The following is a 27,087-nucleotide window of genomic DNA, read 5'->3' as shown; positions in this document are numbered from 1 at the left end:
AACACAGGCCATCCAGCAAGGCAATAACCTCCATAAGTAAAATATGTACATTTTCAGAGAGATGAAAACTCTTACATATCATATAAATCCATGTGGATCAATGTCAGGTAACAAGAGATAAACCTAACCTTCATTGATTATGCCCAAATAGCACAGATAGATTTCCCTTGCCTCCAAAAAGCTACAGATCTCATCTCTGACAAATGGTGAATATTTTCTAATAAAATCATGAAAATGTTGTGCATACACAAGATCCCACCCTAATGAGGCCATGACATCTACAGTACAGACAAGAAATTGCAATAACTATAATAGGAAGGTGTTTCTTTCAGCAATTTTTTCTCCTCTCAACATTATTTCCTGAACTTCACTACCTGTGTCTAAACCAATGCAGATTATTCATTGGCCTTTGGCTTAGAGAGTAGGAGTTCTCTTTGTTTTCTCAAAAACTTCCCAAAAAGGTAAAGCAATACCTTAATAGAATCAATAGCTTCTTAAGGTAGCAATTTAATACAACAATAGATGCCCCCTAGACAGTGGTCTCAGAATCTCTTGGGGGAAACCACATGGCATAGTGTGAGCTCCCTTCTCCACTGTCTCCTTTTCTATACCAAGTTGCAACTTCTGTAAGCTTCTAGATCACATCTCTCTAGTGCCCCCCAAATACTTTGGTTTACCATTCATGGTCCTGCATTGTACCAGCAACCAGAATCATTTTCTTAGCATCATTTCCCTCATGATTGCTTCCTTTATGATGTTCTCTCGTATGATGCTGGGAGAGGGATAAATTTTTTGCTTTCATCTTCCATTCCTAATTTAAAGGATTTCCTCAACTCGCAGTGACTTTTCTCTCCCACTCTACTAAGGAAGAAAATGAGGATCCAACATTTCTAGTGCTTCAGGTGGTTCTTGAGCTTCTGATTCTTGAAAATCAGCAAGAAGACAGAGATGTCTTGCTGTGAGGGATTTCACTTGTAGCATTTAATTTATGGTGCTTGAGATATAGTTGCTAGTGCTAGTGAAAGAAGAGAAAGAGGAAAAAAAAAAAAGAACTAGAAAATACAATCCCTGCCAAGCTAGAAAGCTTTACTTTTTCAAAAACAGAAAGAAAGCAAACTGGTAAGTGTCAAATACAAAATGTTTGAATCAAAATGAAAGAAAGAAGAAAGAAAAAAGAAAAATAATAAAAAATAATAAATCCCTAAACATCTCTGTCCCAGTGGACTTGCAGTGCTAATTACAAAATAGAAGTAGCTGACACTGATACCTTCTAAATACAAGTTTTACCATCCCAGAAAAAAAGAAATTAATGAGTGTTAAATCAAAACAACCTATGGAGCATTTCACACCTTAGGAATAAAAACTGATAAAGAAGTGTTTTAATGCTAAAGAAAAACCTACTAGTACATAGGTAGATCTGCCTAAAGTGAAAACATATAAAGCTCTCCAACGTACGTTGGATCCTAGTCCTATCTTTAAGTGATTTTGCAATGCTCAACACTCCCCTCACACTGGAAAACAAAATATACACACTTCCCTTTTCACAACAAAAATTGCTTAATTGATCATTTCCAAAAATAAATATTCCCATAGATAGAGGTCACTGGTTGCCTGAAATTGCATCAGTTAGTGTCTGGGTACGAGAATCTTGGGCTCCTCTGGGATGTCTTTGTCATTTTATCAGAGTGATTAGCAGCAGGGTAGTTTCAGCATGGATCCCTTCAGCTTCAAACACTCATATTTGCTTTTTGCATTTCTATTTTCTCCATCAAGCTTTGTAGCTTTTGCTTTGGAAATCGGGCACTTAATATCCGATGTTAATTACATTTCCTATTCTGAGGAAAATCCTATTGGGCTAATTTTTCAAAATCATATAATGAAAGAACTTCAGTGACAAACCATGTAGGTTTTCGATTGTTTTTTATGGCTAGATCTATTAAACACTTAATATTCAGTGGGAAAACAGTCTCAGAGCAATGAAATTCTATTACTTTAGAGGTTGCATGCTTTTAATTTCTTAATATTTCATTACATGTTGGCAACTGGTGCATATTTTTATAATGCGTTTGATCATTACTCTTCTCAGGGTATTCTATTTCAGCTCTTCCTCTGACATCATATTTGCATGTTAAAGGGTTTTAGCATTCAGGGATGAAATGTTCTGAATAGTAATGTGCAGTTAACTTGATTTTTTAAAAACGGAAAACAGCAAACACACATTATATATAGGGACTAAAGGAGAACAATCTCATAATTTTAAAATCTAACTCATTTTAATAGCTTTCTATAGAACATCATAAAAGGTAATGATTCAATATAATTCATTAATTAGAAAATTATGCGAAGTGCGATCAGTAGAGTTTGGGGAGAAGGATCTTTTTCCTTGCCTTTTATAAGTCTACTGCATTTTTTTCTTTCAAAAAATAATCATTTCTTTGCTCTCCAGCAACATCTACTGGAAAAGTCTGAAAAATGCTATTTATATGAATCAGTTTGAGTCAGGATGGCTTTGATCAACATCTACCTACAAAGTATATGCCGAACTACTACGCAGTTTGCAATACACTTATTTCTGCTGACTTTAGCTCTACTCCGTTTTCTAGAAGGATAGCAGTTCAGTGATGCAAATAGCCAAGCTACAACTTAAAATTTATCTCAGCCTCACCTTGAAGAAGTCATCTTTACAAGCAAACATGTAGGATAAAGACGATATATTTTGCCTGCTCCTACTTCTCAATGGTTGCCACTTATTTAAGAAATAATCATGAGCAGCAGAATAACAGCCCGCAATATTTAGGTAGCAGCTAACGTCGAAAAAAGATCTCATGCAAGAACGCGACACAGAAAAAGAGGATTTGAGAAAAACCACTACCAGATTCTGCAAAGTTGCTTCAGGTGGAAACAGAACACTACCTAGGAGGTGATTGTTAAAACTCAATATGCTGCTACCAGCACGATTATATAAAAACATTCTACAGCAGTTTCTTTTTCCCATGTTCACATGTATCTTTGGTCTTTAAGTTTCTTGCACCTGTATGAGGGGCTTCCCTGGCAACTTCCACTTGGGATTATCTTCGGATGATGAAGTAAGATCAGACCCATAGTCCATTTGGTGCCCATTCCCCAGTACCTAGCAGTTTCTGCTGCTCTCATGAAACTGCATTAAAGGGCTGAGCCCACAGATGCCATTAGATGGTTTCGCTACATGAGACATGCCAGAACGAGGTCCTGAAAGGCAAGCCCAGTTTAGAAACAGTAAGAAAAAAAAAAAAAAACCTATCCATATATATATATATATATATATATATATATATATGGCTCCATATTGGAGCAGCTCTTTCTAGGACTGTATCTTATGGAAGCATTAAAGTCACCGTTCTATATTCATTCCTGAGAAACATTCTTTGCACACAATTTTGTATTTTCAATGTTAAAATTTACCGCCCCCCCCAAAAAAAAAAAACAATCACGGGAAAATGAAATGAAACATTCAGGTGGCATCCTAGGTAGAAACTGGGAGAGAATTTGTCATCCTTAAATAAAAAAGTTGGCCAATTGGAGATTTCTTTTTACATTCTCAAATATCAGTTCATTCATAGCAGCAATAAATTTTATCAGCATAGGCAAATGAACACAAAATCCACAATGACGGAGGTTAAAAACAAATAGCCAAAAGTTTAAAAACTCTATCAAGAACAACAAAAATTCAGGGCTGGAAAGGTTCAAACGTATTGTAATTCGTGTTTATTCAATGTTAAAATAGACATGAGCCTTTGTAAGCTTCATCCCAGAGCTCTCTAAAGGAGAAATGCCATCCAATATAATCTGCAACTTCCATTCATAGCACACAAAAAGGACATCTTCCAAAAAGCTGTCTCCAGTGCAGGCTCACATGTACTCTAGATTTAGGGTCCTAATGCAAAGTTCCGACTTGAGCCTAATAATGAGAGCCCCTCCATCATGAAGCCGCTTAAAATACAGAAAGATTTATCCAACAGCACCCCCGGAGTTCACTCCCCTTTCAAACTGTCATAATTCCGTTATCCCAATTATTTACTGGCTCCATTTCTAGAACGTGCCCTCACCTGATGTTTTAACTTCATATTTCATTTGGGACAACACTTAATCTCCATTTATGAATCATCAACCTAACATAGGTTAAGGAAATATAAGACGCACCTCACCCACAAGATCCAAGTCAAACAAACCCTAGCCTCTAGACTTAAATAAACTCTACCTCTGCTTAAACCTCCGGTGAAAAATTATTATAACGCATCAGAAGTTCAGTTACGAGAAAAATTTTCAAATGCCAGCTGTTTCTTACGGTTTAAGTCCCGGAGTTCAAAGCACTATCAATTGGATTATTTTTTCCCCCTTCGGTTAGCTGTTTAGAATTTAACGTAATGCAAAGTGCTATTCTGATCAAAATCATCTATCTCATCTTTCCCCTTAAATAAAAGGGAGGAGAAATCATTCAGTATAAATGCATTTACTATACAAATCTATTTTCAATTGAATTTGCTGCATGCTCTAATTCATCAAAATTAATACAGGTACTTTCTATGTTAAACAAAAGGAAGCCGACTGAAAAATCGGCTTCTGCTGCGGATGCCTTTCTCAATTACAAAACGGTGAAAACAGAGATTTAACTAAGCCACTCGGTCAAACCCTCGGATCGGATCGGCGCTCTTACCTGCCTCTGCTGAAGGCTTCCTCCCCTTGTTAGCAGCGGGCAGCATCTCTAGCTCGCTCCAATCCTCACCACCGGTCTCAAATTACACCGCTAAGTCCACCCCCTTGCCTTTCCCCTTCTCTTTCTTTATTTTCTTTCTTTCTTTTTTTTTTTTTCCAGCAAGAAAATGCTTATTGAAAGTGATTAGTTTTTGTTGTCCTTTTTAAGTTCCTCCTGCGGGAAGGAACAGGGGAGCAATGTGACGCCACCTTTTAATCTTTTGTAAGAGTGAAAAGGCAGAAAAGGAACGCTCGATCAAACTGAGCTGCACACATGACTCAAACTCGCAGGAGACGCCGCTGCTGCCTGGCGAAAGCACCGCTAGGCTCGAGTGTAAGAACAGAGGAGAGAAGAGAGTCAATGGAATGTGACAATGTATGTGCATCAAAGGCAGGAGGAGAGGGAGAACAATGAGCACGGGAAAGACAGCAAGAGAGGGAGAGATGGAGGGGGGAGGGGGAGGGGGAGGGGGAGGGGAGGGGGAGGGTGGGGGGGAGAGGGAGAGACAGAGAGAGGGAGAGAGGGAGAGAGAACGAGCGGAGAATAGAGAGCCGGTTTCAGGCAAAGGATTCTCAGAATAAAGCCACAGTGCAGTGTCTGGCAGCTTCTGTTTTTATCTCCGCGAGCATGATACACTGCCTCTCTCATTTAGAAACACATTCGTGTATCTTCCAGGTTTGAAAACTGAGATAATCGCAGCGTGTCTCTGGTTTTGTCTGATTGGCATTTAACTGTGCCGTGTACCTGTGAGTTTTTTTTTTTTTTAAGGATGCATTTATGTGCAATTTATTTCGCATATTTATTTATGTAGGCAAAAATGAAAGCTGCTAATTTCTACGGCAATTTGCAATGTAGTTTTACTGGCAGATGGAACTCTACTTATCATAACTGCTGACAAACTGCCACGGGTAAACAAAAGAAGAAACAAATGCTTCGTCTTGATAATTGTCTTTACAAAAAAAAAAAAAAAAAAAAAAAAAAAAAAAGCACACACGAAAATATTAGTACTTGCAAAATCGATGTTTCCTGATTCAAGTTTAAAAGGTGTTTTTATCCATTAGTTTTAGAAATGAAGGCAAAATGAAAGGGAAGACATGATGCTTGAGAGAAAGGTGCTGGGAAGGAGGCTTATTAGGAAAGTGAAAATCTAAATTCTTTTTGGTTGCCTTCCAAATGTGACAAGCGGATTGCTTCCTGGAGTCTTGAAGCAGTTTTTGAGTCACTATTGCTACAGACTTGCACTTCATTCTCTGCCTTCCTGAACCATTTTAAAGTAGGTTCCATTTTTAAAACAAAGTCGAAAAGAAATGATTTCCTAATTCAAATTATTTCATAGGCGCTCCTACCAGCTCTGTTCCATTTCTACTCCTGTGTTGCCACATGGGGGCCAGGATTACACAGTTAAATTCCCTAAGTGACCTCTTTTATAAGGATGTAAATTGCTGATTCCAAGGTCAAGTATTTGGTGTAAGTTAAGTTACTGGTGAAAATGACTGCTTGCTTTCCATGGCAACCTGAGCTAACGCAGTAGTAAACCAGTGAGAGAGGAGATTCCAGCCTTTTGACTGACCATCTCTTTGAAATTAAGAAATCTTAATATCAGAAGATAAATGCCATGTGCCCTACTTATAACGTATCAGTTTTGAAACATCAAAAAAAGAAAACCCATAATATTAGATCGCTTTATTTTATGCATTATATTCCAATTATACACCCAGGACCCTTGGTGTCTTTTTATTTTTTATTTTTTTGAGTTCCTGTGTCAGCCACCAAATCTAAAATGAGAATTGGTCCAAGAAGCATAACACCCTTTTCGCCTTTCCTGGTGCCAACATTGTATACCGGGATTGCTTAATCTTGTTAAAACTCAGAGTGTTATATACTTAATGGTTTGCCAATAGAGGATATGTTTTCGGCTTGGACCTAAATAGAGAAGTAACTCCCTGCCTCCCATGTGCTAAGGATGAAACTCTACTTATCATTAAGGCAGAACAGAGAGTGGAGAACACACAGGGGCCGAACCAAAGGCAGCTGGCCAGAGAACAGAGAGCGCTCAGATGTAGACAGAAAAGGAAGCTACCAGACCCGAGGAGCTGTGAGAGTGGGTGCCTGGAAAATTCAGAATTCTTTACAGACGTTTTGCAGAGGGTAGTGAAACAGCTTCCTTTAAATGACATTATTGATATAGGTGCACCAGTTAAAATTACCTTTATACAAGGGAGTAAGTAGGCTGAAGAATTTTCTGCCAATAAAAATAAAGACCCAGTTACAAAGATACAACTATTTCATCACCATAAAAGCAGGGAAGGAGGCTGAAGGCTTATTGAACAGGATCAAGAAGACGTAGTCAATGAAAGATAAAAAAAGAAATCAAGGCAAGATAAAAAGAGATTTTGTTTTTCTTAAACTATACAAATGGCGATCAGTGTTTTTGCTTACATTTACCACTTCCCTAGTGGAGAGGTGTGTACCTTGAGTGGATATCATTTGTACTTTGATATATGTGACTTATCTCAAGATGAGAGGCTGTCTTACTCTACGGGGGTGCCAAGGGAGCCCAAATCATGTGGTATTTGTTACTGATGGTTACTGTTATGTAACTTGTTCCTCTGTGTGCCTTACAGTGGCATGCTCACGGCTGCCTGTGATTAAGTCCCAGTTCGCTTATCTGCTGCCTATATGACCTTGACAAAGTTGCCTTGCCTCTGAAATGCTATTTCCTCATCTTAAAATGGGTGAAATTCTACCTGCCTCATTGGCATCATTAAGAATAAACGAATCATTTGCTATTGTGGGTTTTGTTTATGGCACATAGCAGGTGCTTTGTATATTTCTACTATAAGGAAATCCATACCACATCTGTTTAAAATGTTTTCACTGCAGTTCACCATTTCTACATGGATGATGCACAGAGACTTCTTTCCACTCTGGCTGCCCAAGCTCTGGCCATTCAAACTGCCCGCCTGGTCCTTGCACTTGGATAACATGCTTAAATTTCAACAGGTTCCACAATCAAATGGATGACTCTGCCTTCAAAGCAAGCTTGCTCTCCAAACTCCCTCACCAGTGTAAAACATAAAGATCTTGAGTTGTTCAAGGGCTCATTTCTTTCCTTTCTAATCATTCAACTATCAATAACTATCAAATGCCACTCCTGTGTCTCTTGGAGATCTGTTTCATTTCCTGGCTCCTGGCCCTCAATGATTTCCACGCTATTGTAGCAGTCCTTACATGTGCCTGATTTCTGTATTTTACTTTCTGTGCTGAACACACACAGGGTAAGGATCTGTGTCACACACTCCTGGGGACATTCTTAAGGTCCTGCCAACAACCACACCCGACTTTGACACCGTCTCTTTTACTCTCTCAAGAAGGCACTTAGGAGCTGAGTGAAGAAGAGTGACATTACTCTAAGTGTGACCTTGAATGGTCTCTAACGTATGAAGCAGCTAATCTTTGGCAAACCAATATTTTACTATTAGCGTCTTATTAGTTAGTGATGCCTTTTCCTACCTGCATGACACAGCTTCTTGAAAACAACCGTTTTCAGAGGTATTCTTTTCTCTGCAATTCATCCTTCACAAGCCAGAATAACCTTCTTAAAATGACTCTCTGAATAACATCCATTCCCAATATTATTGATTGGTCAATTGAAAGTCTGTTTTATTTCATTATCTTATGTATCAGCTTTGTAATCATCAGAGGCTCACAATTCCTTAGAGAATAAAGTGCAGATTTCTCTGTCTCATATTCAGTCACCTCTGAGGTTTGACTCCAACCAGGCCATTTGTTCTGTCACTACCAGACAAGAGCTTGCTACCCCCAACCTGATGCATATGGAGCCCCTTCAGGGCCCCTAGCTTTCTCCTTGTTCACATTAGAGCACTGTGCTTTCCTTGTTTGAGAAGTATTTAACATCTATCTCTCTATCTACAGCCAGAGCAACATAGAAGCCCTACAGAAAGGTACCCTTGAGCTTCCTGGGCTACAGAAGTGACATTGCTTTAATCACAGGAGCTATCCAAGGCCCCAGGAAAGGCAGTGGACATCATCCTTAAGAGCATGGCTTTGGACTTGGCCCAAGGTCCAACCCCTGACCCTGAAATTTGCTTCCTACTGTAGAACATTAGTCAAATTCTTTTTTAAGTCTTACTTTCCTCATTTCTAAGACATTGTGAAGACTTAATTAGCTAATAAATGTAAAACAGTTAGCTCAAATCATACTTGTAGCTAGCACCTACACAATAAAAAGTAGTTATCAATAATAAAATTGCTGCTGGGGATTTAGCTCAGCAGGCATAAGGGCCAGCCTAACAAGTGCTAAGCACTAGGTCGTGAGTTCGATCCCTGACACCAAAAAAAAAAAAAAAAAAAAAAAAAAAAAAAAAAAAAGTGCTTCTTTGGTGAAAGAGACTCATTGTCATCTTCATTGTCATCTCAAAATTGTGACCCTCACAACAGCCAGACACACGGGTGTGATTTTACAGCAGGTAAAACTGAGGTTTGGGAACATTAACTTACCTGATACCACACAAGCAGCTAGAATACAAACTTTCATCTTCATACCTTCTAGTTTTTGTTGCCTGTTCTGTGTAACAGCCTATGCTGTCTTCGGTGATTACTTGGTTTTCTGGTTTTTGCCCCACTTTGCTAATCCTAACCTAAACGAGAGCAATATTCATGTTTTAAACATCTCTGCCTCCCTCATATCTTCCATAAATCTTTAAACAACGGAGCTTGCTTACTCAGTAAATGTTTGTTGACTGCTTGATCATTCATGCTCATGAGGATTAAAGTTTTGAACCACATTTAAATTCAGTGACACCATCTTTTGAGGAAATGGTTTCATCATCTTTTCTATGAACACACTATCAAAATTATACAAAATAACGTAAAATGCAAACATTACATATAAATGAGCCTGGCAGGCAGAAACAAAGGATGTTTTCTGGAACAACAACCAAATAAAAACAAAAATCAAACAAATAAAAAAAAACAATTTTAGGAAAGTGATCCTTATCAATTTGGTTCCTCATAACTTGGCATTTATATTCTACTTGAAAATGGGCCTTCAGGCCACTCATTCCATGCATGGAAAAGGGCCAGTTATTAGCTAAAAGTTATCCTTTTAAGGTTACCCGGGAAAGGCAGAAACAACCACTCAAACATCCACAGTATCCAGTCACTTTTAATTCCCCCTTCTAAGTTAATGCAATAATTATGTTCTCATATATTTGGTTTCTGGCTAAGTCTGTATAATATTAAAGCATCTTCCAACGGTATAAAAAGTTCAGCAACCACTATATTTTCCTGAATATAGGGTGATGAACAGTATATTTTTAACAAGTAAAATGAATATTTTTAATTAGTAACTACACACATGGTCTCCACCTGTTTGTGCACAAGAAGTAATGAACGTGTGAAATGCTTTGTGTTTCCCAGGTAGATTAATCAATGGTATTAAGCACTATTGTGTTACACCTGTCCTGAAGTATTTACATGAACTTGATGAAGTCAGGATATTTTGGTAATTCCTGGTACCTAAATCAGTGTGTAACCTACAGTGAGTGCTCCATACATGTGTGCATAATAAATGATAACATGAATAGTAAGTGGTGTCCTCCTCCATCAATTTTACCTAAATTTGCCTCTGTCTAGAAATGTTTTAAAACTTCCACCCAACTGGATTATATAGATTCAAGCATGTTTTATACTGATACTTTGTAATATTTGCCTTTCACATGGAATTTATTTTGGAAAATGTATGCTACGTTTTGTTCAAAATAAGGTTCCCTCATCCTTGAATCCTTTTTAGATTATGTTAGCTGACAGCAAATGTTCTTTCTTCAAATTTCAAGCTGCCCATTGTCTGGAAGACTTTATTACATATAATGTTTTCAATTAATCTTCTTTTGCCTTTGGGTATCTCTTTCTGTTGGTCAACTGTTATTCTTCTAATGTTACTGGGTCATTTTTACCAGATTCTTATCTTATTTGGTGCAGAGATTTTTGTTTCCTGAAGGTTCCAAGAATTGCCTTTATTTTTTTGTACAACACATATTGCTCTTTCTTTGAGTATGCATAGAATCTGCTCATGAAAACATGTTGATTTGGTGTTGATACTGAAGGTATCAGTATAGATTCATAGATGTGTATGTCTAGTCTTGAGAAATTGTAGCAATAACTTTTAACACTTTCGTTGGCCCTTGTAAAACTACTGTTAGAAAAAAGCTGGAATAGTGATAAAAATAAATAACATTTCTTATAACTTTTTCACCCTTCAGGTAGTATTAAAGGCTGCTCGTTCGTTTATTTCAGGATACCTATTTTTGAGTCTCTGCTTTTAGTCAACTATGTTCAAGTTAACGTCAAAATTAACTCATCTCAATAAATAGAGGATTGCATGGTTGGAAGATAGCAACTGCCCTCCAGAAGAACATAGTTTTCCCTAATCATTTACACATTAGTTGGAAGTTAGCTTGTGTTAACTCATCCGCTAAAAATTCTCATAGACACAGCTTCTCAGTTCTATAGGCTCTGTTCTACGGTGGTCATTTCAGATTCAGTTATATACTCATCCCTTTGGGAGGCTTATTTTTTTAATAAAATAAATCACAGAAGACACCTCACCCTAATAAGCCTTTCTCCTTGGACAAAAGTAACTCTTTTAGGGGGGATTTTTCACCCTCATCATGCTTCTGATCAGATTTACCAGAGATTTCTGCTACTGGAATTTTTTATAAATTTCTGTTTTCCTAAATGAAAACACAAACATTCTACAAAATAAAGAGAAAGAATATAACCTTTGAAACTTCAAAAATGTCTTTAATGCTTTCTTATTTAACAAAGACAAGATAATTTGAGTCCATTTTCCTGTTTCCAAAAATGCAATGAATACGTAATCCGATTAAAGGTTTGGGATACAGTTTTCTAAAATAACTTTATCAAATATTATAATTATATCAGATCTTACTTAGCCAATTAAAACCAATCATTTTGCTTGTAAAATGGCTAACATTAATTACTGTGTACTGGCATTTTGGTTTTGTCTGCTGAACAGAAGTTGGTCTTATTTGTTTTCCATTTCTGATTTGCATAGTGTTTTGAAGAACCCCTTCAGTGAAAACCAAAGTAGCAGCTGCCTAGTCATAAAGTAAAAATGGAAAGCAAATCAAGAGAGAACTTCAAATCTTGTCTTCCTATGGTGGACCAAATAAAGTTGGCCTCAATGAAACTCTAAGTAAGAATTTACGTTCCTCTCCATTGAGCTGAATACAGGCTTTGGTGCACTATTTGGTTCTTGTTACGGATGTTTTTCAATATGAGACATTTGAAAGCATCCAACCAGAAGTTTCACAATGATCACAGCCTTGAATGTATTCATCAGACAAATGCATTCGCTGCTACAGGTTTTATTTTTGCAGTAACTAGTGTGCCGCACTGTTTGCCAGTTTCTTCAGTACTCTTCCCCATGACAATCACAAAAGCAATTCACAGCCTGACTTATCAGATAGTTCTGTTTTACAATAATCTGGTTGCTATTTGTAAAATCCAGGATAAAACAGTGCAATTTCTGATGCTGAATATCTGAAAAGCTCTGGAAGCTGCTAGGGAGAGATATGCACTAAAATATGTAATGCGATGGAATTACAACAAACAGACATTCTGGAGGGTACACACTCTAGTGCATCTCAGAGTACGTGACATTTAATGGTGCGACTTTCGAGATTTGCAAATAAATTCTGCATTTAAACACTCCCCTCCACTCCGTTTTTTCTTAGCTCCAAGTTTAACTCTTACTTTAAAAATATGTAGAGCCCTTTCTCAACAACAATCAATCAAAAAATTCCCGCTGAATAACTGTTTTCAGTGAAAGTTAAACATAAAGATCTCAATTAAATAATTTACTTCTTGAGCCAAACTCTACATCTTTAGACATAAAGTGACAACATCTTCCTGATGAGAATTCAGCTAACACAAAAAGTGGTAATTTTAGCAGTCAGAGAATTCTTTTAATAAGTAAGGGGCTTACACTGCAAAAAACAAACTTCTTTTCAAGTGATCATACCATGCAGATATCAAAAAGAGTATTGCCATATACACACCCTTATAGAGCAGTGACACCAGTTACATCTTTTTGGATATTTTCATAACCATTTATCAGCGTGTGAAACAAATGAGAATAACATACACCACTGAGAGGCAGTATGGTGCAAAGAAAAAGTTATCATGTTTCAATCCCAGACCTGCCAACTCAATGTGTATCATTGACCAAATCACTTAACCACTATGGATAACTTCTCCATCCACTAAATGGAACCAGTATCCCCATTTATGGCAAGATTATTAAAAGCATGACTACACTTATAAAGGCAAAACCCCTTATCCTTTCTTTGTGCAGTTAGAGACTATCAAAACTCAATCTACTCCAAGTAAATAAGAAATTGCACTCTGGAAGGTAAATGCACTTCGGGAGCCTGCTGGGGCATCAATTAATAGAATGATGTGATAAGTCACTCAATAATCCTGCAGTGATCAAAAGAATTAATGCAGCTCACTTCTGTTGCTGAGTGCAATCCCATGAACTCAAAGGATGCACAATAAATATTAGCTGACAATGATATTGACATGGTATCATGTACAGTCACAGCACTAAGTGAATTACTAAGTTTACAGTTGTTCAGAAAACACACTAAATAATTACTGGCAATGAAAGAGACTTATCCCTGACCTCAATGACTGTATTATAATACCACTTAATGCATAGGGACAACATCACCAATCCCTAGAAATTTAATAGCCTGTCTTCATGACTTGTAAGAATAAAAATAAGAATACACTTCAGAATAAAATCAGACTCTGGGTACATTGTTATGGCTCTGGCATGGCCCATCATCCTTTATCTGCTGGATTATTACAGAGCCCTGTAAGTGTTCTCCATGCTTTCCAACTTGTCCCTGTGGCTAGTGTTACACTAAGATCTCTCAATGTATCCTATCTCATATATCTTTCCTTTTATGTGGTTCTCTTCTGTACTGACCGTGGGATGGCCTGGTAAATTGCTGTGGCCAATGGACATTAACAATCATGGTACAAGCTAAGGCATGATGAGTGTTGGAACACGGGGGTCCACCCAGATGAAACGGGGACTCCAAGTGCTGGCCTCCTAGAAGATGGGGACTGATGTAGGTAGACAGGTACAAGTATTTCGTGGGGTCTAGCACTGCCAATTGGTTGGAAATGCCTTAACGGGTTCAGGTACCCTAAACCCAAAAAAACTTCCCTGAGAATACTCCAAAACTTGAGAAATAATGAATTACTCTTATTTCAAGCCACCAAGGCTTAGTGTAGCTTGTCCTTTACCAATAGTTGACTGACACAGCCTGTCAATTCTCCAGTCAGGAGGAACCAGATAATTTTAGCATCCATCTCAGAGGTATGAAAGTCTTCACTGTTCTAATGACATGTAACTATAGCTTTGCCTTTCTCAGGGTACCAGATCCCAACTCTTCTAAATCTCTCCTTCATTCTTTCTTTTCCAGGTGCAAAAACCTCTGCCTAGCATGTACTTCCTCATTAAATTCATTATTCTCATGCCCTATTTGGGTGCTTCTTTGAACATCCTTTTTTACATTGATATCTCAATCACTACTCCCTTGGAACGATGGAATATTCCATCTTTCCATTTTTTTCTCCTATACACTTAGTGCCTCTAAATCACTATAAAATTTACCTACTTTAGTGCTTGTACAACTTGTTATCAGGAGTAAAACTTCAAGAGGGTAAGGTTCACTGTTGGATGTCCACACTTAGAAACATGACTAGTACACAGGATTGACTCAAGACTGTGTGCAAAAGCACAAAATGAAGCCCTGTAGGTTAAGGTGAAAACTGGGTTCTTCCCTGAAAGAGAATTCTGAGTGAGCAGATTCTGGAAGACACCTAGCTGGTGCAACTTACAGAGATGTAGGAGATATCAATTCATGGAACATGGAAGTAGCCTAGTGGTCAAGGACAAGAGAAGGTCAAGAAACCATTTATCAAGGGGCTTTTGAGAGGCTGGTGAGAGATGCCATCAAAAGCAAAAAGAGCACTAGAACTGTCACCTTGGAGAGGATGAGGAGGAATCCGAGGCAACAGGGTAGCCCTCCAAGCCTTCTTGAATCTAAAAAGCAAGTGTAGAAGGAGAAATGTGCCAACATTTGCTTAAGAGTAAATCTGATTTTTTTTCAGGAGGTGGGGAAGGCGAAGTTTATGATACATTCTGCATGCTTTTCAGGTGAAGCCTAAAAGTACAAAAGAAATAGGTGAAGCTTGGTCTCTTCGTGCTGAAATCACTGCAGACAGTGTATATTAATCCAACATTAGCGCAGTCCCTAGACACACACCCGAAGGTGCTAATCACTGGCATTCATATTCCACAAACGTGTACTGCAAGGCCCACCACCATTTTCCTAAAAAGCAGGCACTTGATTGAACGGATCACAAAATCAGCAAAGTACCAGACCCACACTTCTATTTGAATGCTTCAAAAAGAAGCTCTTCACGGGAGGAACAGCCATCTTCCAAAGACACAGCCGGGGCTGGCAGTGTGGCCACCAGCTTGCTGCACAGGTGTGCAGCCAATAATTTACTTTAGTTCGTGCAGAACAGCTGTGACCTGGGATGACTTAATTTCACCTTACTGACTCAGTCTTTGTGCAGATTTTTTCTAAAACCATCTTTTTTTCCCCTCCCGGCCAACACCTCATTTTCCATGTTGCTTTATAATTATTTATTATCTGGGACTGTAATTGTATTGCTTATAGCAACCATGCAAACTGTATTGTTAGGAGGAATAAAAAATGTCTCTTGGCCCAACTAAATTCTTGTATGTGGGAAATAAAGGATGTTGGTCTCTTAGAGCTCTTAATATACAGCTCTCTATGTTCAATTTTCCTAAAAATGAAAATTGCCAAGAAACAAAGTGTGCAGGAGATGTATGGTCGGATGCTGTCGCTGCTGTGCATTCTTGCTGGTGGATGGTGACCCTGGAGTGACTGGAGCCCTTGCTAACTCACTGCCATGGCTCATGCATTGAGAGAGCTGGCAACAGCCAGCCTTTCCCACAGCAAATCCCTGTGCCCCAAAACTACTCCTACAGCTTCACTTAGTGATTCTGTGCCTTTTCCAAACCACGACACAACCAGGCACAGCCATGGTTCCAGTCCAGTGTGGGGAGGGGGTACAGAGGGGATGGCACTAAGAATTAGTGTCATTTTCTTTATCATTCTGATGTATACATTCAGTGTCTGATCCCACTTATCATAAAACATTTACTTCATTGCCTGTGGTGGGGGGAAATGTCATTTTTAAAAAATTCGTTTAGTTTAATTACAAAAGATGTAAATATGATCTCACTTGTTAGGAAAAAAAGTTACTCTTAACAATGAGGTAGGTGTAAATTGGTGTCTGCTTAATCTGTTCACAGTAGGAATAAAGTCCAACATTCGCCTCCTCACCCTTATTTTTGCAATAGTACCTGGAAATTAGTGTGTCCTTGGGAGTTCTTGGAGCATTTCTGATTCCGAGAGAGAGAGAGAGAGAGAGAGAGAGAGAGAGAGAGAGAGAGAAAGAGAGAGAGAGAGAGAGAGGTGTTTCATGCTTGATCCTTTACCAGCAATAAGAACACCGATTTTACTCCATTCTCAGCATTTGTGGTGAACTGTGGACTGATGTTACATTGTCTGACCTTAGTCATGGGCAACAAAAAAGTCCATCCTTCTCTGTACTCCTCTCTCCCCACCATTTGCAGCCTCCTGCATATCCCAAAATGGAATGTAATTATTAGGGAACCGGCACGTTATTTATACAATGACCTTGGGCTCCTGGGGGAATTGAAGGCTCTATTCTTTCACTTATGATGTTTTACATTTCAAAGAGCCCTGCTCTCTTTGATATTAAAGAATGAAATGTGCAATGTAATTGTTATTGTTTTATGACCTTTAATAGGTTAATCAGGCTGCATCAGGTTTTCCACTGTATGGGTTCTGTTCCAAAAGAAATGATCTGCCTCATAAGAGATGAATTCTGACAAAAGGGCTCAGCATTAATATTTGAGAGAATGAATATTCTGAGATACATAAATCCTCAAAAAAATTGCAGTCACTTTGCTAACCTCAGTCTGTCTAATGGTCTGCCAGCTTTGATGATACTGGTATTTTGGGCCTGATCATATCTTGTTGTGTGTGTTGGGGAACAGCCATGTGCTGCGCATTCTGGGTCATTTAGCAGTGTCCCTGGTCTTTACTACCTTCCTAACAATCCTCTTCCCGCTCCACTTCATGACAATCCAGTGTTTCCACACAATGGCAAATGCTCCTTGGGGAACAAAATCTACCCCTACTATGAACCACAAAGTCAATAAAAATCATTGAGCAGGATGATGTGAGGGGAAGCTCTTTTTAATGATCATAACATGCATAGGACCTAATGTCCTAAATGATACTGGAAGTTAATATTTATCAAGAACTCACTATGAACCAATTAGCACCACGCTGACTGCTTTATATACCAGATCTCAGTTGAGCCGTGTAACAAACCTGTGTGATGGTAATTGTGATTTGCAATTTGTAGGTGAGGAAACTGAGGCAGAGAGGAGTTGAGGGACTTGCTCAAGACTCCCTAGCTGGAACACAGAAGAATTAAAAGCCATTTTTTCCAGTACTTCTCTTTCTGATTTATCTGCTCTTCCTGAGGTCATTATATGAGGATCTAAATAAAATTTGGGAGTTGATGAAGCATTCCTGTGTTCAGGAAATGCACCCATATACTAACCAGGTCTAAAAAGTAAGACAATCCTTGCCCTCAAGTCATTTATGTAAAGTAGAAAATATAATATGGAAATAAATAATACAAGAAAAACTTGTGAGGCTACTACAGAGGTCAGATCCTGAATGTTTTGGAACATCACTTCCCAGATTCTAATGTGACAGGAGTCGTCTGGGTTTTATTAGAATGCATGTGCTCATTCTAAAGGGGTGGACTGTAGCCTGGGATTCTGTTTTTCCAAGCAGCTCCAAAGTGATGTTGCTGCGGCTCTGAGAACTTCAGTCTGATCAGGTGGCCTTTAATGTGCTGGGAGATGTATCTTGAGAAGCCAGATTCAGCAGTGTGTATCAGCAACACCAAGAAAGCATCAACATGGCGTGTAAGGGGGAGGAGGAGGGGGTGGGGATTGCCTTGGCACAAGGAGCCACCCTTGTCTCTCAGCAATTCTCTTGGAACATCCATGGTGTGCCCACTCATGTTCACAGCCCACATATACAGCTAAACATCTGCTATTTTAAAGGACAAATATTAATTTGAAGCACAAAAACACCTACCCACCAAACATAGCTTGTTTTTGCAAACACATTTTTATGACCAATTTTGCATTTTGAGAAGAGATGTAGCTATGGACTTCACTGAAAAAAAAAAAAGAAAGAAAAAAATACAGAAAAAAGAAAGAAAGAGAGAAAGAATGACAGGAAGGAAGAAATTTATCCCCCCCCCTCACTTCCAGCCCCTCGAGATGCTGTGCTGAATGACGAGCTGCAACTGGCCAAGAATCTGCAAAACAAGAAAAAAAAATACATGTGGGAGGCTAAAAAAGCAAAAAAGTTTTTAATGCAGTGAAAGTCAATTAAAATGATGCTTATGAAGATTATGGACTGCATTGCCATTAATTTAGCTGTGCTCACAAAGACAGAAATGGAGTCCTGTAATAAACATTCATGAAGAAATAGTTTGGGAACTGATCTCCACTAATGGTTGTGGCCTTCTCACCCAGACCACGGTGACCGCTGCAGATCACAAATTGTTTTGTGACATCTGGGTTTGACTGCAGGTCAGCATGAAGGGGATGCATTTTCAGTCACTTGGCTCCGAACACAATCAGCTAATTCTCCATCCACATTGCACGGTGATACAGTAGAGAAATGATTCCCTGGATGCAGAGATGGACCATAGTTAATGCACAGGCTGCGAGGCTGAGAAGTGGAACCAAACAATTACTGTTAATATTTTTTACTCAGATATAAAGTGGGAGATCTGAAACGGGAAGAGACTGTGTAGATCTCAGGTTATTGGTATCACTGCCCTTCAAACAGCATTGTATTGATGGAGTGCGAGTGGTGAGCATAGGTTCATTCAGTAAACACCCACTCTGTGCCAGGCCCTGGGATACACAGATGAACACGCTGTTCCTCGGGTCCTTGAAGCTATCCAGTCTGAAGGGTTTCTCATTCATGAGGAACTGGTGTGACACCTTTATGACTTTTATCTTATGCACTATTCATGGTACTGATATTTACTCAATCTTTTTAAAAAGATAATCTTGGTTTTCACACATTTAATTTGACTCATTTTAAGCAACAATATCTGTGAAATTAATGTGTGTAAAGTCCCTCTTAGAGCTGAAGAAACCAATTGTTAGAATATTTACATGCACTTACATGACTGTTAGAAGACAAAGCCTGCCCCAGTGTTGAAAGTGTCCCTTGCCACCCTCGCTACTCTTGCCAAGCCCCAGCAGCTTCCCATGATCTAGGAAATACCAAGGGGTCAGAGAAAGGATCTTTTTTTTTTTTTTTTTTTGTCTTTTTCCTTTTTATCGGTATCAGGGATCGAACTCACGACTGCCTGCTTGCAAGGCAGGCACTTATGCCGCTGAGCTAAATCCCCAGCCCCTGTCTTTTGGTACTCTAGTGCTATACTGGACAGCGTGTGTTTTGACTTGCCTCAGCCATCCCTTAATGGTCCTACTTAAACAAATCACTCAAATTTCCATATCAGGTTTTTAAAAAGAAGGTGTTGTATATAGTGATGCTAAAAACAAAGCAAACCCTTCTGCTCCAAAAGCTTGGGGCAGAGTGGTCCCATGTGCTGAATCTGCAGGACGAGAAGTTATACTTTCTCTCTTTCAGATTCTTTCAGTTTCAGGGTTTTTGCTTTGTAAAATAAAGATGATGCAGATTATTTCTTCTTTGTGCGTTACATCAGGACTTTTCAAAGTCATTACTACTGACATCTTACAGGTGGCTGTCCTGTGTATTTTACGGTGTTTTGCAGAATACTCACCCTCTATCCACTAGGTGCCAGTAGCACCTCCAAATCCTAACAGCCTAAAAGTTTCTCTAGACATTGCTTAAGGTCTGCCAGTGGGTAGAACCACCCTCTGTTGCAGATGATTGGACCGAATGAGTGTTCAGCTTAGTATCTGGTCTGCATCATGATTTTAGCGGTAATCATTACACTTATTAAGTGTGCTTGACATTTGCCTACTCTCTTTAAACCTATTGTCCCTTGGAACACTTGCACAGCCTTATCTGTTAGGCCTCATTACTAGTCCCATTTTACAGATGAGAAAAGTAAATGGCAGAGAGAAAAAGTAACTTTTCTGAAGATATGCAAGTAGTCACTGACTGAGTCAGGCTTTTAACACAGGTGATCAAACTCTAGAGACTATGCTTTTAGACTTTCTGGCTTCTATCTTTCCTAACAGAGTACGTCTCCATAAAAGTAAGTACCATGGTGACAACTGTAATGAGAGGAAGAAGATAAAAATTATTCAGTACACAGTAGGCTATGATTTTCAGCTTAACAACTGTATTATAGATTAAAGAAATGCCAAAAACTACAGAAGATACCAGAGTGGAGATGCAAATGTGGATCATTCACGTTTCCTCAGTGGACACATTTTCATTCCTCAGTGGTTTGCATACACACATACACACACTTTCCTCCAAATGATTAGAAACGTCTTAACTTTTCCAAAGCTGGTAGTTTTTAAAGAAAACAATGGAAAATATAATGAGTTAAATAAATATGAAGTTAAACATAGGGATGAGTCCCAGATGCACAGGAAGTTGAGGCAGGAAGATTGTTTAAGCCTAGATTTCAAGAACAGCCTGGGTAATAAAAAAGAGAAGGTAAAAAATGAGAGAGAGAGAGAGAGAGAGAGAGAGAGAGAGAGAGAGAGAGAGAGACAGAGACAGAGACAGAGAGACAGAGAGAGACAGAGAGACAGAGACAGACAGAGACAGAGACAGAGACAGAGACAGAGACAGAGAGGAGAGGGGAGGAAGGGAGAAAAGAGGGAGGGGAGGGGTAGGGAAGGGAAGAGAAGGGGAGAGGAGGAGGAAAAAGGAAAGAAATATGCATACTGACAGAATTCCTAACTGACACTATAAGGAGCTCAAATGATTTAAAAACTGTATAGAAATGGAATGAGGCTGCTCCTTTGTTATGGAAAGATTCATTTGCTGGAAAATCAGATGCTGTGGTCACTGTGGCCACCTAACCAGGGCTGATGACCAAGGACAGAGGAGCCCTGTGTGTCTCCCAGGGACCCTTCCCCGCTGCGCTCACCTAGGTGTCCCGTGTACATCACAGCCAGTGAAGCACAGCTGAGCTCTAAGGAAAGCTCAGGAAGGCTCAGACCCACCATGAGCCCATGAACCATGTGTGGCAGCTGGAGAACTGAGTCTTTAGGAAGCCTTTCCACTTACCACTAGCAAAAGGAAGTGTTCTTGGCATTGAATGCCTCCAGAGACAAAGGATAGATTTACACAAGCACTCATAAATGGCTCTCCTGCAAAAAAATTATTCACGCACAAAGACAAAGCTAGTGGCATCAGGATAAGCAAATGTCAACACCGCAGTTTCATGTAGAAAACATACATTATACAAATGCATACATGAAACAGAAACTGAAATATATATTAAGAATAACAATTCAAGAAGATACCAGTAACTCTTTCCTCTAAAGTTTAAAATCTACACTAACACTGACTTATTAAGTTCGTCATTGTTGAATACAGAAAAATGAGAGCTTTTCTACATGTGACTGAAAATCTTTGCATTTCTACCAGTCTGAAATAGAAACTTGCAATTAAATCAATTAAGCAATGAAAATCAAATATTCCATTAAAATCTAATTTTCCTCATATCTGATTGGTTGTAACTCAACTGAGCTGGAAACAGATGAGCAAGGCAAAATGACTCCAAGTCTGAGACGTGGAGACAGGAGAAAAAGAAAATGTTAAACATGTTCACAGAAAATTCAATCAGAGCATTTTATTTTTTATTCTGCTTGTGTAAGTTTAACCATTAGGGGTTCCCCAAACATAGGCTTTCAGAACTAACACTGCCGCAGATTGAAAACAGAATAGCAAGGTCCCTTTCTCCTCTGCCTTGCTTTTGGAGTCATGTCCTTGAAGTTTCTTTTTCCCTTTGCGGAATTTGAAAAGGCGAGTCCAGACTCCTATTTAGAGGGGGCTGTGTGTCTATGCACACTCCAGCACGCCTGAAATTTACTTGTACTGACTGACAGTCAGATTGAAATTGGCTATGTTTGCTGATTCAAGGAGTTGCTGGAGCCCAATGTGTCAAGGAGGGATTTATTCTTGTGAGTAGCAAAATGAAGTTGTTCCTCGGGGATTTGGGGGAAAGAACGTGCTAGCTGACTTAAATACGCTTTTCCCCTCTGTTCTTACAGGTGAGGTGAACTAGCTACTTCCATACCGGCAATCATCTCATGGGTGGAAGGCTGAAGTTCTACACAAAAAGTGGAAAATGACCCCATGCGTTCCTGAAAGATTAAGACGGTCAAGAGGTGACAATAACCTATAAGAAGGATGATTTTCCAAGATTTCACACACCCAGACGCTCAAACTGGATGCTCCAATTAGACAAAAGATTTAAGTGTGAATTTGTGAAATGTGATATGTAAACAGGCAAAAAGATTTAAAAAATAAACACTTCGAGGATCGTAATGTCTTTTCAAATTTAAACCTAAAGGTACCATTGGCCAATATTTCTCAAGTGGCTTTTAAATGTCAAAACTGTCTTTAAGGTCAAACTGTTGAGTTCTTCTGCAGAGCCATGCATGCCTCTGGTCGTTTCAGTCCCAAATTAGGTGAAACTTGAAAGCTCAGAGTCATGGGAGATTTCTAAGTGCCACTGGAAGCGTGTTTTATGTGTACACGTGCATGGCCGTGCACGTGTATATCCACGAATGCGTGCTAGCAAAGAAGGGGCAGTGTTTAATTCAGTTGGTATTATTACTTTCCAGAAAGATGAGTGATGGTGAATGTGTTTTTGATCCTGAAAATTAAAAAAAAAAAACATCATTTATAAGAATTGTCTTTGCTTTGGCACCTATAGTCCTCCGAGTAATCTGCCTTTTCTGAGCAGTTAGAACAGTTTGGAAGAGGAGGAGGAGAAGCAGAGTTCCTCTGAGCATAAACAGCCACTCTTGAGTTTCTTACTCGGCCACCTGCGTAGCCAAAGCCATTTTAGCTCATGTTGATAGTGGTCAGGAGCACAGGCTCCGGAGCCAGCCAGAATGTCTGGGTCTGAGCCCCCCGCTGTATGCCAGCTTGGTGCCCTTGGGAATATTAATTAACCTCTCTGTGTCTGTTTCCTCATCTGTCAAATGCAACAAACAAAAAGTAACAATACACAAGCCCTAGGATCCATAAGACAATGAAACAAGTTGCTTAGAATGGTCCCTATCTAGGTGTCTGTTCCTCACAGTTCCCTATCCCCGGGCTTGAGAGCACCTGTCAGTGCTATGTTTGCTCCTGTGACAGGACCGACACAATTATAACTGAGAGTCACCTTTGCTACTGGATTCACTTGAATGGTGAAAATCGTATCATGAGATCACTCAGTCTAAGTCTCTGATCAGAGCTGTCAGAACACTAATGGAAATAAGCACAATTTTAAAAAAATACACATATGTTTAAATCTTTCCAAGGACTTCAAATGGGTTAGCAGTGTCAGTATATAGAGAATAACATATCCAGCTTTTGATTGGGGAATGGTAACCTTGTTTGCATTTAACTATTTTTAAGGCAAGTCCAGAGCAGTGTCATTTAGCACCGAGATAATTAATATTTTTGGTCCAAAGAGTTGGAGGGGGCGGTGCCAAAGAGAGAGCTGGAGTAGTGCTGTGACTCTGGTGGTAATTCTAGACAGAAACCTAAATTATCCCAAGGGCAAGTCCACAGGTCCCATTGAATGACCCTCAGGCACTGCTTCCCATGAGAATCAAGCCTTGTTTGGAGAACTCCTCCCCACAGAACACCCTGTTGTCAGACTTGAAGAGAACCCTGCCACTCTGACAGGGGACCCCCATCTCACCCTTCATCTCTCCTTCTCAGGGAGACACTGGGCTCTGTCCAGCCTGCCCTGCCCACCTGGAATCTTCTAGGCCTTTCCATCACAATACAGCTTTAGAAAAGTCTGTGTGAAGAGGGGGACTCTGGTATTTAACTCCATCCATCAATGTCAACCCCTCTTTCCCCTCTACCCCAACAGCTTGGTCCATTTACCTAAAAGCTGAATAGCCTAAATGGATGGGTTTTGTGCTAGTCTCATTAGAAAGGGAAATGAGCCAGGCACCGTTCAGCTGTGCAGAAGGCAGGCTGGCCCTGAGAGCCAAGCTGCCCCCTGCCCCCAACCTTTTCTTCATCACAGATGACGTTCATGATCCCTTTAACATTTCTTAAAGGGTCATTATCCCCTGCTCTTCTTCACAGTGACGGCAAGCTCCCCCTTCTCTTTGCTTTGTCTCACTGCCCTGGCCAGCGCTGGGCACAGGTTAGGGTGGGTGACTTCAGTGTCTGTCATGCCCTTTAACACTTCTTATATATACCTTCGGAGTTTGCTTTTGGTAAATGATGGCCATTTACTAACATAGTTTCCAATTTTCCAATTCTTGTGTGGCCTATTACTCCTGTCTATGCCACCTTGTCCCGGTGCCACCTTGCCCCCTGCCTGCACCCTGCCACACGGGTCTGCTGTCAGCGCCTGAGAATCTTGGGTGTACTGTAACCAAACTTGCACTTTCTCGGTGTCTGGAATGGTCCTCTAAACCATGCATAAATTTATAACTCTTCATTCTCTAGTTTTCAGCTTGTGATTCACTTCCCCAGCAAAACCTCCTCTGATCCCAATCCGTTTCTGTCTTTCAATGTATTTTATTCAGCTTGTAATTATATTTTTATTGGTTGCTTGTATGATTGATGTCTTGTTTCTCTACTACAGAGTACTTCCGTTCCATGGAGAAGGACCTACATCTCATTCATTCATTGATTTGCTCATCACACGTGATTAACATGCCATTGTACACTAGTACTATCACAGTGCCTGGCAGATAGTAGGTGTTTAGTAAGTCGTTGTCAAATAAATGACTTTCAAGCCACCATGAGGAGCTAAGCTGTTAACAAGGTTTAAGATTGTACTATCATTCTGTCTCCTCCTTAGAGACAGGATGAGACTAAATCTCAGTCTTATATACAATAAATGTCCACAGCACACCTGGTATGAATGAATCAGGCTTTACAAATAAACTAGTCATCCTGCTGGCCCCAAACTGCAAACTTCTCCTGAGCTCAGGAGTGTTACAGAGCTGTAACACTAACGGGAGTCTTCACAGTGCTAATGTGACCCCTTTATTCCGTAGGGGAAAAAGGGATATCGAGTCGCCTCCGGTTAGTAATAATCTCAGTGGCATCTGGCTTTAGCTGAGCAGATGACTTCCTAAGGGATGCTTAAAAAGTGAGAGTCTAAGGTTCCAGGTTCCAGAGAATGTAGGGGAGCGTCTCAGGGTCAGAAGCAGTGGCTTGTGCCTGGAATCCTAGCTCCCAAGAAGGCTGAGGAAAGAGGATCTTTTGAGCCAGGCATTTTGAAGCCAGTCTGGACAACATAGTGAGATCTCCTCTCAAAACAGATAAACAAACAAACATCAGGGGGAAAATAAACTAGTATGCTCAAAAATGACACCAAAGGAAAGACAAAATGATGACATGTGGACATTTCTGGTGAACTGAAAAAAAAATACCATATTCTCTTGACTCTGCCTATTATTATATGTCTGATTATTCTATTTGGCCAGCACAGATTAAACCAGAAGTGTTTCAGACCATTTGGTATAAAAGGACCAAGGATTTTGGTGCCTAGTTTGGCACAGTCACCTGTGCTAACTTTGCACTGACAATGGCCTGGAGATAATTTCTCGGACACATGAGAATTTGGACAAAAAATAATACATTTAAATGATTTTATAGGTGCTCTGTTTTTTTTTTCTCTACAGAAAATCTCTGATACGGCCAGTCAGTGGATGAACAATTAGAGAATAGTCCCTAAGAACTGTATACTTTGGTACCTGCCTGTAGAGTTCTGCTGCATTCTCCTGTCTACCTTATCAAGGTCCCCAGCGCAAACCCAGCTTGGAGCTTCCCCTTACATTCTAGCACCCCAGCGGTTTCCACCGGCAGCCCCAACAAAGAGCAATGTAGGGAGCCTTCAACTGTGTGGAAATGATAGTTCTGTCCTTTCAAGTAAGTGCACAATGAAGTATATTTGTCCAAACACTTAACTTGCCCAATATTGATGACAGCACTTAGAATAAAAGTTAAAAAAAATCAATGGATAGACATATTAGATAATTCCCAAACTTACACTTTATAGATTTGAGTATTATGTTGGTGTATATATATATATATATATATATATATATATATATATTCTTAACTGCTATGGAAGATAAAATAATCCCAGGCTTATATTTTGTTTGTGGATTTCCTTATTTGTTTATTGTAAAGGATACATCCTGTTAGACAGGCATATAGATGGATGAGAAGTAAGATGGAAAGATGGACAGATAGATGAGAAGATGATAGATCAAAGAATCTGCAAACTTTTACTGTGCACACAGGCTATATAATTGCCCCTGTAACCTCTTGGCCTCTTCTCAGGGAGTGTGAGCATGCTCAGAGCAACTATCTTTTAGTTCTCACATGCCCCTTCATTCTCTGGACCCTAAGGAGGACTTGGCATGGAGTAAATACTTTTGCTACACGAACAAGAGCTTTACACTTTCCCATATATACATACACCTTCATTACTGTACAAGGAGGTACACACAGAGTCCCTTATGTCGTACCTACAAGTTGGCTCAAGAGAGCTTCATGGGTAGTTTTGATGTATTTAATCCATAATGACGTGGATTTTAGAATCTTTTCCCTAACAACTGGGCAATACATTTGTATAAACAAGGCTATTCACTATGAGGAAAATTCTTACACCTGCAGGGATGTATGTGCTGTCCTCAGTGCCATCACTCAGTTAAAGACTCAGGTCCTCCAGAGCCATAGTCAGCCTGCTGCTATCAACAAGTGTTTACACAGGATTGTGCACAGCATTGTGCATAATGGGTCAACCTTTCTCTCTCACTGAAACCCTTAGAGCCATAAAAGACCTCTGTTAACCAAAATAGAAAGTGATTTTGGACTCCTCAGTGGAATAAGAATATTTATACTAATATT

General features: G+C 39.5%; 1 protein-coding gene across 11 annotated transcripts in view; it reads right to left on the bottom strand.

The window, feature by feature from the left end:
• Tenm2 (teneurin transmembrane protein 2) overlaps positions 1-27,087 on the bottom strand; it is a 1,173,780-nt gene that overhangs the window by 635,119 nt on the left and 511,574 nt on the right. For 2 of the 11 annotated variants that reach the window (XM_063230754.1, XM_063230755.1), the window contains exon 1: positions 4,694-5,142. The exons of the other annotated variants lie outside the window; for them this stretch is intronic. In XM_063230754.1, the coding sequence (XP_063086824.1) occupies positions 4,694-4,739 (46 nt within the window). In that variant the 5' untranslated portion in view covers positions 4,740-5,142. Of the gene's footprint in view, positions 1-4,693; positions 5,143-27,087 lie in introns of those variants that run through there. 11 annotated transcript variants of the gene reach the window in all.

The sequence above is a fragment of the Cavia porcellus genome, unplaced genomic scaffold, assembly GCF_034190915.1.
Source record: "Cavia porcellus strain 051 isolate PalLab524CR breed Dunkin Hartley unplaced genomic scaffold, mCavPor4.1 scaffold_19, whole genome shotgun sequence".
Taxonomy (NCBI): Eukaryota; Metazoa; Chordata; class Mammalia; order Rodentia; family Caviidae; genus Cavia; species Cavia porcellus.
Note: the sequence above shows the minus strand (reverse complement) of the source record. Positions and strands in the feature narration are given on the sequence as shown.